General features: G+C 39.5%; 1 protein-coding gene across 8 annotated transcripts in view; it reads right to left on the reverse strand.

Annotated features, from left to right (window-relative positions):
- The window catches only part of MID1 (midline 1), a 670,305-nt gene that overhangs the window by 102,992 nt on the left and 554,706 nt on the right, over positions 1 to 12,607 (reverse strand). For all 8 annotated transcript variants that reach the window (XM_055086315.1, XM_024115452.3, XM_055086313.1 and 5 more), the window contains one exon: positions 5,433 to 5,528. In XM_055086315.1, coding sequence (XP_054942290.1) covers positions 5,433 to 5,528 — 96 coding nt within the window. The remainder of the gene's footprint in view (positions 1 to 5,432; positions 5,529 to 12,607) is intronic.

Below are 12,607 nucleotides of genomic sequence, written 5' to 3' on the forward strand. Positions count from 1 at the left end.
GCCACAGCGGTGAGAGGCCCGCGTACCGCAAAAAAAAAAAAAAAAAAAAAAAAAAAAGATGAATGGATAAAGAAGATGTGGTAGATATATACAAGGGAATACTACTCAGCCATAAAAAAAAGAACGAAATAATGCCATTTGCAGCAACATGGATGCAACCAGACATAATCCTACTAAGTGAAGTAAGTCAGAAAGAGAAAGACAAATACCATACAATATCACATATATGTGGAATCTAAAATACGACACAAATGAACCTATCTATGAAACAGAATCACGGACATAAAGAACAGACTGGTGGTTGCCAATGGGGAGGGGGTTGGGGGAGGGGTGGAGTGGGAGGTTGGGGTTAGCAGATGTGAGCTTTTATATACAGGATGGATAAACAAGGTCCTACTGTATAGCACAGAGAACTATATTCAGTATCCTGTGATAAACCATAATGGCAAAGAATATGTTGAAAAAAAGAATGTATATATATGCACAACCGAATCACTTTGCTGTACAGCAGCAATTAACACATTGTAAATCAACAATACTTGAATTTAAAAAAAAAAAGAATCCTCTCCAGAGAAAATGAAGTTCTGTGTAGTCCAAGAGTTCCTTTTCTCACTTTGTCCTGAGAACCCTAAGACTTAAACTTTAGAGACCAATCTTTACCACAGTGGCTTCTCATAATCCAGTTTCTGAATGCCACCATATCTGCAGTATCACATTATCCTTATTCCAGAGCTGTTTAACGAACAGCCATGAATGACTGTGGGTTGTCTGATGTGGTTCCAGAATCTGACTCTAAATATACCTTGAGAACATTCTCACAAGGGCTCATGTGGGGTGGGAATCTAACCCTTATCTGCAAGTGACAGTGGATCACAACTTTGGACATTCAAGTTGGCCCCTAGCAGGATACACGTCATCCAAGATCAGACACCTGTCCACAAGATACAAACAGCACCTTTGGTGTTCAGATGGTGGTCTTAATCCAGTGGCTCTAGGTGCAGCAACTGCCAAGGTTTCCATAGACAGAGAATGCTTTGACATAAAACTACACAATAAAATGAATTCAAACATAAAGGTTCATCTTTCTTTTAACCCAGAAATTTTCTCCTTATTTCAAAGTTTACATTTGAATGCTTTTTAGGGCTTGGTGAACGGCTGAAAAATTCTTTTACAGACCCTCATCTGTTTTCCCAAATCAGTTTTTACTATATCTTAAGCTATTTTATGAAAATAAAAGAAAAAAAAATAATTTAAAGACTTGGTGTGAAAATCAACGGCAAAAGGACACAAAGAAGTGATTATAAACAAGACAAGATAAGCCAAAGGAGCTAAAAAGCCAGGACTCTGACAGGATGCTTGCTGGCTTAGAGAATGGCCCGCTAGGATGAGCTTGGGCAAGGACGGTGAAGTCAACTCAGCCTTTATCTTCTCCAAAATGCTATGGCAATTAGACATCCTTTCATAGTTTTTCTCTACCATCTCACCGTGGATTTAGTCACTGGTTACCTGTAATTCCCCAAATGAGTACCTATTGCATATCCGGGTATTGTATTCCCTGTGAAAGAACTTGATTCTCAGAGTGTGTGGAGAATATGATATCCGTCATTGATTCTACGTATTTGCTTAGCTAATAAACTAGGTCCTCTGATTTTTAAAAGAAAATGGGGAGGAAGACGAGATGATGAAGGGAAATAGTCCATATGTGATCTAAAAATGTGAAGTGCTGCAACTGATCCAAATTTTGACCACGTTTTATGGACTCGTTCTACACCCCGTAACTAACTCCAAACTCAACCCAAGGCAATTTTCTATTGCATTCTTCTCTTGCAGAAAACAAAACTCTGGCTAAAACCCACTAATTTTTAGAATCCCACCAAATTACACAAACATGTCGTGGGAGTGGACCTGATGCTGCCTTTTGTTGCCTTTTCAATGCCTCTATCTCTGAGTCCTAGACTGCCGTGGCCTCATACCCTCTGTCCTCTAGTTTAAAAAAAATTTGGTACTTACTATCAAAAAGCTATTTCACTTGCTTGTTTAAAAACAAGCTATGAAAACAATGGGGATGGGGGTGGGAGACCTTCAAACTCTTTTCATTCTAAAGAAAAGCAGAAGTGAATCCCAGGAAGGAGGTGTGGACTTATAAGGATGTGGCATTTCCTCAGGATTTGGTGGGAATTCATTGATTTCATTTACAACAATTGAGAGTTGCCTCTGGGCTTTGAGTGTTTTTAGCTCCAGCTGGCACAGAGATTATTTTCCCCTGGAATATGCTCATACCCGAACACAAGGACACCTTCAGGAAGAGGAAAAGGAAGAAATAAGGTCTAGGAACCTAGGATGTGAACCAGGAAATTCTTTTCCACTGCAATGATTTAAAAGACTGTCATGCTGGTGCCTAGCAAATCCCACCACCTTTTTTGGGGACATTTTCCCTTGGATGTGTGATCGTTTTGCATCAAGATATCCATACTATTTTCCCAATAACCAAAAATACCATTTCCTGAAAAGAGTCAGGGATGCTAATTGTAACTGTGAAATTTACACAGCGTTCCTCAAGCCCTCACTAAACCTTCACAACCAAATAAAGTTCAAACTCAGATGCAATGTTATAGCCCCCTGAACCCTCATCTCTCCAAAGCCAGTTCCTACTTATCCACCCTCGAACACTTTCTATTCCTATAGAATGAACTCCTGGCTTTGTGTACATACCCTCTTCATTTTTCCATTCCCCATGCCTTGGTTTGCCCTGCAAGCAGTGCCTCTCCCGTGTCTCCACAGGCCCGAATGTTACATACCCTTGAAGGCAGCCTCACACCGTGTATGACCTCTCCCAGCTGAAAGAAATTTCTCACTTCTCTGAAATTCCAAAGTATATAATCCCCACATCTCTCATGGCAATTCGTTTTTCTATTTGGTATTGCTCTTTCGTCTTAGTTGAGATAGTAAGCTCCGTGTGGGCAGGGTCCTTTCCACCTAGCACAGGGCAACACACACGGAGGACACTCCCCACGCACTAATGGAATGAACTGGTGCGACCACGTACCAGACCAAAGTAACTGACCTCAGGCAAAAGTTGACACCCTCACCCAGAAATACGTGTTTAGTGAACACAGCTCAGAGATCAACAGTGTCCAGAACAGGAACAGCAGAAAGTCAGGTTAAGCTAAATTATCCACATCTTGGAAATAAGGCAAAAAGAAGACTGAGTCCTTCTGGTGTCACACTAGAGCAGACTCCATGAAGCCAGCCTAAGGAAGGGTCATCTGACTCTCCAGGCTGGGATGTAACGGAGTTTGACTTTCTATTTGCTGTTGACGAGGGCTTAGTCTCTGCAAAGTTAAATGTTAACTTAGAGAAAACTGATGGTATGCAACTTATTTTGGTCAAATGTAATGATTTTATTGCCCCTTAGGTCACCAGCCAGTTTTGCACTGAATTTAGCTATCTTACTCTAGCATTCTTTTCTCCCTACTACCTACCAACCCCCATGTTTGTACGTATCAGTTTCTGATACGAATCCTCCTTTAAGCCAGGCTTTATCATCTTGCTTATTATTCCTTCATCAAAGATTAAATAAATTTCGAGGCAGACTCATTTGATTATTATATGAGATTTAGATGCTCAATTTTTAAAAATTATACTTTGAGAATTTGAATAACTATGAATAAGGGAACACGTAAAAATAGGTACTGCTGGTAGCATTATTTTTCTACTTATAATTTTCTTAGATTTTTATCTAGAATCAATTTCCTAAACACCAAATTTATTCACCCACACACATTTCTTTCCATTCCAAAGGATTTATACAGAAATAATAACAGTGAATGGAATGAATATTCTTTACTCTTTGCCTAGAATAACTTCTGATGGCATGTACGTGTCTATTTGAAAGGCTGCTGCAATCAATTCAGTAACAGCTTTATTTTAAAAGCCTGTATGTCAACTAAATACCTAATCTTTTGAAATAAAAATAGAATCTGCTTGTAAATTTTGTGAATGACACATCTATCTATCATTTGAAATTATTGAACATTACAGAATGTAACTTTACATGTTAGGATGAACAGCATTTTTGTAAGTTCAAGCCATACTAATACTGCATTAGGAGCAAGACAGTTGTTCTGAAATCACTAAAGGCCATAATAGAAACCAGACACTAATGCTTTAAGAAGTAACTAGCTGAAACTGAATGAAATAATCACCTAATCCATAATGCATTTGTAAGATTTTGCCATACAACACAGGTAATTTTTTCTTTTCTTTCTTTTTTTTTTTTTAACTGAAGAGAAATAATTCTTTCTTATGGTCCTAAACATCAAATGCTATCACATCATAAAAATGAAATATAGCACATGGATCATTTTTTTGTTCATCCATTTAATTCTATAATACATATTCACTTCACCCTATAATGAAAACATTATGCTTGTTCACTATTATTTACAATGTTGTTAAATCAGCAAGGCTCCAAATGCTCCCTCGAAAGATCACTGCCAAAAGCGAATCTGTTCTAAGCGGAGGGTTAGAAAGATCTGGGTTCTGCAACTCGCCCTTGCTGTCAGTGCTGCCTGCATGCTCTTGACTTAATCCAACATGCTGCAGTTGTGGTCAATTTCATGGAAACGTATCTGACAACCAAGATGTATTTAATACACACCTGTAGTGGGATAAATTGTATCCCCCCCCAAGAAAAGGCATGTCCAAGTCCTAACACCTGGTATCTGTAAATATGACCTTATTTGGAAATGGGGTCTTTGCAGATGGAATCAAGTTAAAGTGAGTTCATACTAGAGTAGGGTGGAGCCTAATCCAATGACAGGCGTCCTTGTAAGGAGATGTGGACACAGACACAGAGACACAGAGGGAGGAGGCCATGTGATGACAGAGGCCGAGATTAGAGTGATGCAGCCACAAGCCAAGGAATGCCAAGGACTGCCTGCATCCACTAGGAGGTGGGAAGAGGCATGAAAGGACACTCCCCAAGAGCCTTCAGAACGAGCAAGGCCTTGCCAACACCTTGATTTTGGACTTCCGGCCTTCAGAATGGCAAGAGAATCAACGTCTGTGTTTTATGCCATCCAAGTTTGTGATGATTGGTTACAGCAGGCCTCAGAAACTAATACAACACCTTTTAAATAGTGCTTTTGGGGGCTGTTCTTTGTAAGAGTGATTCAAATCTACAAGATTAGGAATGCTAAGGAAAGCTGGATCAGGGAGAGCTGTGATAGGAGCGGGGGCAGAGCAAAGCAGTGGATGGGGAGAGATTCTCGAAGGTTCTAGTTCCTTCTAATTTCTTCCATGTTAGATATCTAGCTTCTGCAAAAACTCTGGCTTTAAGAAGATTCCCATTGGAGAAATATAAAGGGTGAGGGTATAAAAACCGTGATCAAGCAGTTTTCGTATGAAAAATAGCACACAGAGATACTCACCTCCACATGTTGACATGTCTGGATGAGTTTAGCCAAGAGCGTCTCCAGTTCCGTGTTCCTCTTAATAAGGTTGGTGAGGTTACTCTCTAAGTTTTGCTGTTCAAAAAAAAAAGAGAGGAAAATATTATTCTGCATACTTTTAATACTTTAGGATATACAAAATTACTCATACTCAGGAAAATGGATACATTTTTCAAGAAATCTCAATGAAATCTATACAGTTTCAAGTACTTATAGATTTAAACTGGATTTTGAAAAGTCACAGGGTAAAAGATTATTTTCAAAATGTTCAGATCTCACTCTTTTTGTTCCTGCTTCCTGTACGAACTCAGGCATATTTCACTGAATAATTAGTCATAGGTTATTTCCAGGTTGTGAACGAGGGAGAAAAGCGGTAATTGGATTTCTAATTCCTTTACCTGAATCAGAAATGGCAATAATAGAAGGAATATATTCCCACATCAAATCAACTATTGTTGGATTTTTAGAATTTACCATCTTATGGGCAGGCTGAGGTCAATCCGTTGGAAGAAGGTCTGAACCGTCCAGCTATTGATGACACCTATGGTCATTTATAGGCATTGATAAGAAGTCCTCATCATACACGTTTACTCATAGTACGTTTCACTGTACATGCTTCTGTTCTTTGCCTATCAACCTATCAATGCCAGATCAAATTTCCTTGAATGCTACATTGTTCATATCACTGTCCTCCTTAAGAATCTAGAACTATTCCCTGTTCCTTTAGAACATCAAAATTTTCTGAAATTTAGTTTATTGAAGTATAGTTGATTTACAATGTTGTGTTCATTTCTGCTGCCACATGCAGGACATACTCCACCATGTTTCCCCTCAGGTCCTCACTGCCCCCTCGCTCTCCCCCCTCTCATGTCTGCATTTCCTTTCATTTCTGATCCTTGGAGACTTTCCACTTATGTTTAAGCTTGGTGATTATGCTTTAAAATCCATTTTAAGATATTTTATCTGTAATTCTCATGTGTTCAGAAGTCAGAGGGAGGTTTGGGGCATTATTTCATCTGGACTGTTCGATCAACAGGAAATCTTCCATTTCGACTTTGAGACACTCAAAGGGTCTCAAATATAAATATTTTAAGGGAGAAAAAGAATCGTTTCTCCCTTGAAGGGTGGGATACCACGAAAAGTCAGAGAATGAACCAGACAGAGTGATTCAGGTGCAACTTAATGACCTCATGTTTGCATCAACGAAAAACTTGCTTTCAAAGCCCTTTACCACCAGCACGAAAGACAAATGTTTTTCTACTGTTTGAATTAAACACAGTGCAACCACTTTATGGTCCGAGACTAGAGAATAATTTCGACGCCTTCCATTATTCAGTGTCTTTGACTTAGATATGACCACTTTATGGTATATTTGTCAACTTCTTTTTGTATGTTCATCTTAGGGAATCCTTTTACTTTTCTTTTTGGCTGACCCTTCAGAGCAGGAAATTACCAGGGAAATACATCATAAAACTGTTTAAAGTTCAACTGTCATAGGTATGACTTCTTAAGCTACTCAGCAAGAGATCCAAATAAATATAATCTAACACATTTAGACTTTACAAACATCTGCTTGCTTTTCCCTCCCTTTATTAAGGATACATCATGTATAAAATCTGTTTTTAATCAACTAATATGCAGACTAAAGACTGTGGTTTCAACACATTGACCTATCTAGATCCTTTGGGGTTATTCAAATTTAAATAGTACAAGTGTTACTGAAGTCCGCAAAGAATTACCAAGTCACTTAGAAGTATAATAAAGGGAAACGAAGCCGAGAGAGAGACTTGTTTCCAAGAGGTACCAAAGGGACTGACAACACTTTTCAAGAGAGCCCGGGTAATGGGCAGGTAACCAAATCCAGTCCTCAATGAACCATGCATCCATAAGCTTCCACTACGGGGACTTCTGTGGAGTTTTCTCGAATTTAACTGTATCACTGACATCCTGTGTGGTGATCGGCAGGTCCTATAACCCCTTGATTTTGACTGTGCCTTGTGCAAACGAGAGAGAACATTTTCTGGCATCAGAGTCTTGGGACTAAAGTGGATAGAAGTATCGACTTCCCTATGGATATCTAAGGAATTCTACAGAGTACCCCCCCAAAAAGTTCTAGTTTCCTGTTCTCACCTCGAAAACATCAATACATTTCCATCTCCTTATGGAGCTGAACTTTGTAGAAGTCCAAAGAGTCAGGCGTGAGTGGCCACACATGTAGAGTGAGGGGCCTGGGGCTACGACCCCAGCTCAATTCTCCTGGACAAATGACGCTTGGGCTCAGTTTTCCCGTCCATGATGTGTAGAAACAATAAATGCACCCATTTATGCTACTGTTCAGTTCAGAGGAGAAAATGAAAACACACCAGGAACTATACAAATGCTTGTTGAAGAAATCATGTAGGGTGAGACACTGTTTGGTGTCAGTAGCAGACACTACAGGGGGCAGGGGGTGGGGGCGCCAACCCCATGCCTCAGGCAGTCACCAGTTCTCAAGCTTGCTGGTGCGGCTTTTTGCTGCAAGTACCTGTTCCTTTAGGCTCCAGGGCTTTTTCTGGCCCCAGGCAGGGCAGGCGGGGGTGCTGGGGAGGAGAAGGGAGGTTGATGCCCCTAAGAGCAGCCCTCATCCAGCACCTATTGGCAGTCGGTGGATGAACTGCCCAGCTGCCTCACCTCCAGGTGGGATCACTCTGAGTCGTGTTCCAGAAAATCTCCCGAGAGCCTGATGCGCACAGCAGTCACCTGCTCCTGACCATGCCCTCTCTCCGCTTCCTCTCCTTCTCTGTTCCGCCTCCCCTCTCCCTTCCAGATGCTTCCGGGATCACCTCCCAATTCGAATTCTGAGTTAGGGTCTTCTGGGAGAATTCAACTAAAACTTTTTCCATAGACATCCTAATCTGTTAGTTTTGAGTATTCCTTCTTATGAGGAATAGCCAAATTAACAGAAGATTGTATTGCTTTTGAAAGATATTTGCTAATACAAGGGTTTGTTTTCTCTTCCCTCTTTCCAACCTTTTGTACAGATCACATAGCCTCCAAATTCCAGGCTCTAAAGAAACCAGCAGTGTCATTAGAAATACAATGTGAGCCACAAATGGGAGTCACATCTAAAATTTTCTGATAGTCATATTTTTAAAAAAAATTAAAAAGAAACAGGTAAAATTAATTTTAACAACATATTTGACTTAACTCAATTTCCAAAATATTATTATTTCAACACATAATCAATATTTAAAAAGTGATGAGCTCTTTTACATTCTTTTTCTTTCTTTTTACTAAATCTTTGGCATCTGGTGTGTGTTTTATACATATAACGTATCTTGATTCACAACGGCCACATTTCAAACACTCAGCTGCCACATGTGGCTGGTGGCTACATTCCTGGACAGCACAGCATCAGAGTCTAGAACAGGGGTCCGCAAAGCTTTTCTGCAAAGGGCCAGGTAGTAAATAGTTTAGGCTTTGTTGGCCATATGCTCTCTGTCGCAGCTACTCGATTCTCCTGTTTTAGTAAGAAAGTGGCCATAGACAATATGTAAACAAGTGGGCAGGGCTGTGTGCCAATAAAACTTTATTTACAAAAACAGGTGGTGAGGGAGATTTGGCCCATAGGCCAAGCTCCTTCCTGGGCCCAGGCACATGCTCTTCCTTCTGGAATGCATCTGCATGGCAGGAAATAATTCTACTACCAAGGAGAGAGCATAACAAAACCACAGTATGTATTGAGTACCTGCTGTACACCCATCATGGCTTAGTCCCTTCCCATTATAAATCCTCAAATATTCACTGTGGGAACAATTAGCATGGAAAACTGAATATTCATTGGAGAACACTTCTGAAATTGAATGTAGTAAATCACCTAACTAGTAAGTTCATTTAGCAACTACTATAGATTGTTAAAACGACTTCTACCCTTTAAGGCTTTTCTCATTGGTAGTGTTGAGTCTGAACCGAAGAAGAGGAACTTGACAGTTTAGAAGCATTCTGAAGGGATGCTATACGACTCCATTAGATCACAAGATCTCAGGGAAGGCAAATACTACACTGTTGAATAAACAAGCGTTAACGTGACTAGACAGTCTAGCAATTTTCACTGACACATCTATTTCAAATTCTACCTAAAATCAAGTTGTTCCTAGCCTTAATTCATTCTCTCTCTCCCGGGTATTTTTTTACAGTACTCCTCTTACTTTACGAAGGGAAACGAAGTCTTTGTTGAGAAAGATGAGGCTTCTATAAGTGTGCAACTATTTGTTGTAATTCAACACGCCCCCTCCTGCCATGCCATCACCACCAAAGAGGAGGAATATAAATAATTCAAAATGGTCCTTCTAAAGGTAAAGATGCAATGAGTCAGATTTCGTTTCTTCATAGTAAGCAAAAGATCGGGTACAAGTCAAATTTGTGAAAGACAATATTGTAAAACATGTATTGCTTCAAGAATGAGGCTCCCCTGCATACTTTCTCCAGAAAGGATGACTAATTTTTCCTGTAATTTTTGTTTTAACACGTACACTTCTAATGCATTTTCATGGAGCCAGACTCAACCTCCCGAGTTGATCACTGAACGATCATGGCAGGATAGCTGATTTTACAACCCATCTCAATACAAGCCTTTAGGCATGGTTATGGACACCAGCTGAGAGTAGTAAATCCAACTTAACAGATGAGCTTCGTACTTCTACATACACTGAGACCAAATCAAATAGCAAGGTAAGCAGACAAAAATACCCCCTCATTTTAGCCTTTGGAGACCTGTACCTAAGAGTCAGATTACAGGGAATGAATGACTTGTCATGGGGCACTACTCTGAAAAGGTATGCCTGAAACAGGAGATTTCAGTAATTCCTTTCGGGTTTGTCCAGGCCTAAAGAATGTTTGCTCTTACTCTGAAGTCAATGCTTCAGAACGTCTTTAAAGTCTAATATTAAGTCTGGATACCTTTCAAGGCAAACACAGATCTGGCTTGTTCCATTCCATAATATTCAGAGTGACACTCAGGAACTGTGTTCATAGTCCTGACACCCAACACCACCCCTCCGGCACAACCAGGATATGAACACATCGAGTGCCACCATCCGTATATTTTTTTCTCACAAACTTTAATCACAATCCTTAATATAAAAACACACCCATATTAACACATGCCACCTGCATAAAAGCATAAATTCTTAACATGTAACCAAACTCTTAAGATGTTTTCATTATGTTGCAGGAATTTAAGGCTATCTTCAGGTTCAACTCATGACAGACCGCAAATCTGTGTGATTTATGCTGGTTTGATTTTTTAATGCCTTTTTTCATTGGTTATGATAGTTAACATTTCCAAATGCCCTGGCAAGACAGGTCACCCAGGGAGCTTCAAAAACATAATAAAACCCAATCTGCATACAAATTTAAGTCTAGTGTTCCATGGACGACAATTTAAGCCATCTTGATATGCAATACTGTATTTACCTTGTCAGGTTTTATTTGATATTTCTATATTAACACCACAGAATCTGCACCATATATTTATAAGTTCCATCGTCAGGAGTTCAGTGTTTATTACTGTAATCTGGTAGTCAATAATATACAGAGAACAATTTTTAAATACCGTTTACGGCCTAGAAGAACTTTCAGATGTTAACGGAGATAAATAAATCTCTTACTATAATTATATTCATTTAGTTGTAATTTTAGCAGATCCAACGATGACTACTTATTTCCAGGTATTAGAGATGTGAGTGGCCTTTCCTGTTCATTCCTCATCCCTTGGCCGTATTTCTGCCTGTAGTAAGAGAGCTGAGCAACTGACCAATAACACATTTGTCAGTTTTGAGAATCAATATTGAGTGAAGGGAGCTGGACTCCTAGGAAGCTCTGAAAGTCTCTGAACTTAAAAATAATGATCTCCTACAAACTAGTGGTTACCAGAGGGGAGAGGGCAGCGGGGAGGGACAATATGGGGGGGGGGGAGGGTTATTATGGGATTATATGAAATCATGTGGGTGAAACTTCTGAAAACTGTAAAGCACTATAGAATGTAAAGACTCTTTCATTCAATAAAAAAGGAAAATCTTGATTAGTAAAAAAAAAAAAAATTGATCTCCTAAGAGAAGTGTTTTAGAGTAAATGACTATGACTTTTATAATTGGAACATACAGGAAGCATTTTGTAAGATGACAGCATACAGGTAAGAGCCATGAAGGTCCAATATGGCAGCCGTCCTGCTGTCTTCTCTGGTCACTGTCCCCAGTCAGGTTCTTGAATCCTCCTCAACTCAGCACTCCGGGCTGCCATAGCAGATCCATGGGATCGTCTCAAGAGAGGTGACCAATTTGTCAGTCAAGAATTAGATGGTGAAAGGATTATGGGGCTATTGCAAAACAGACTAATAGTAGTTAGTTATTTTGATCAAGTGAGAGCTTTCAAGTTGGGGAAATATTTAATCTCCTAAACCAGGGGTCAGCAAACTACAGCCCACAGGCCAAATCCTGCCCGCTGTTTATTTTTCTATGGCTTGCCAGGTAGAAATGGTTTTTACATTTTTAAATGATTTTTTTAAATCAGAAGAAGGATAAAATTTTGTGACACATGAGAAATATATGAAATTCAAATTTCTTTGTCCATAAAGTTTCATGGGAACACAGATACTCCCATTCATTGATGGCTTCTCTCTGCTTTTGTGCTACAATGACAAAAACTGAGTACTGGCCCTTTACAGAAAATTGCTGTCTCCTTGAAAAAAAAATCTTAAAAAAATAATCCACGGCCTTCTTATTAATTAATACAGAGTACTTTCTCCATTGGTCCAAACCACTTTAAAATTTCAATGCAACTCAATTTGCTTAACATGAGAGGTAGGAGTATGGCTAAAATTTCAATCATTCAGGTACTCAAAATTCTAAAGGAGAAGATCTTTCTGTTGGATACCCAAATAATTTTTAACTCACAAAAGAAAAAAAATAGCATTAAATCACCGGTAAAATGCACTGTCTGAATAAATTCCTCTGCAACCTTTGTTCAGAGGAGAAGATTCAGACCAGGAAAGAGTAAGAAAGGATCTTAAGTTGGATCAAGGTTGCTGAAGCAAGAACATTGTCAAAAGTAAGTAAAGAAGGGCTTCCCTGGTGGCACAGTGGTTGAGAGTCCGCCTGCCGGTGCAGGGGATGCGG

The sequence above is a fragment of the Physeter macrocephalus genome, chromosome 7 (genome assembly GCF_002837175.3).
Source record: "Physeter macrocephalus isolate SW-GA chromosome 7, ASM283717v5, whole genome shotgun sequence".
Lineage (NCBI taxonomy): Eukaryota > Metazoa > Chordata > Mammalia > Artiodactyla > Physeteridae > Physeter > Physeter macrocephalus.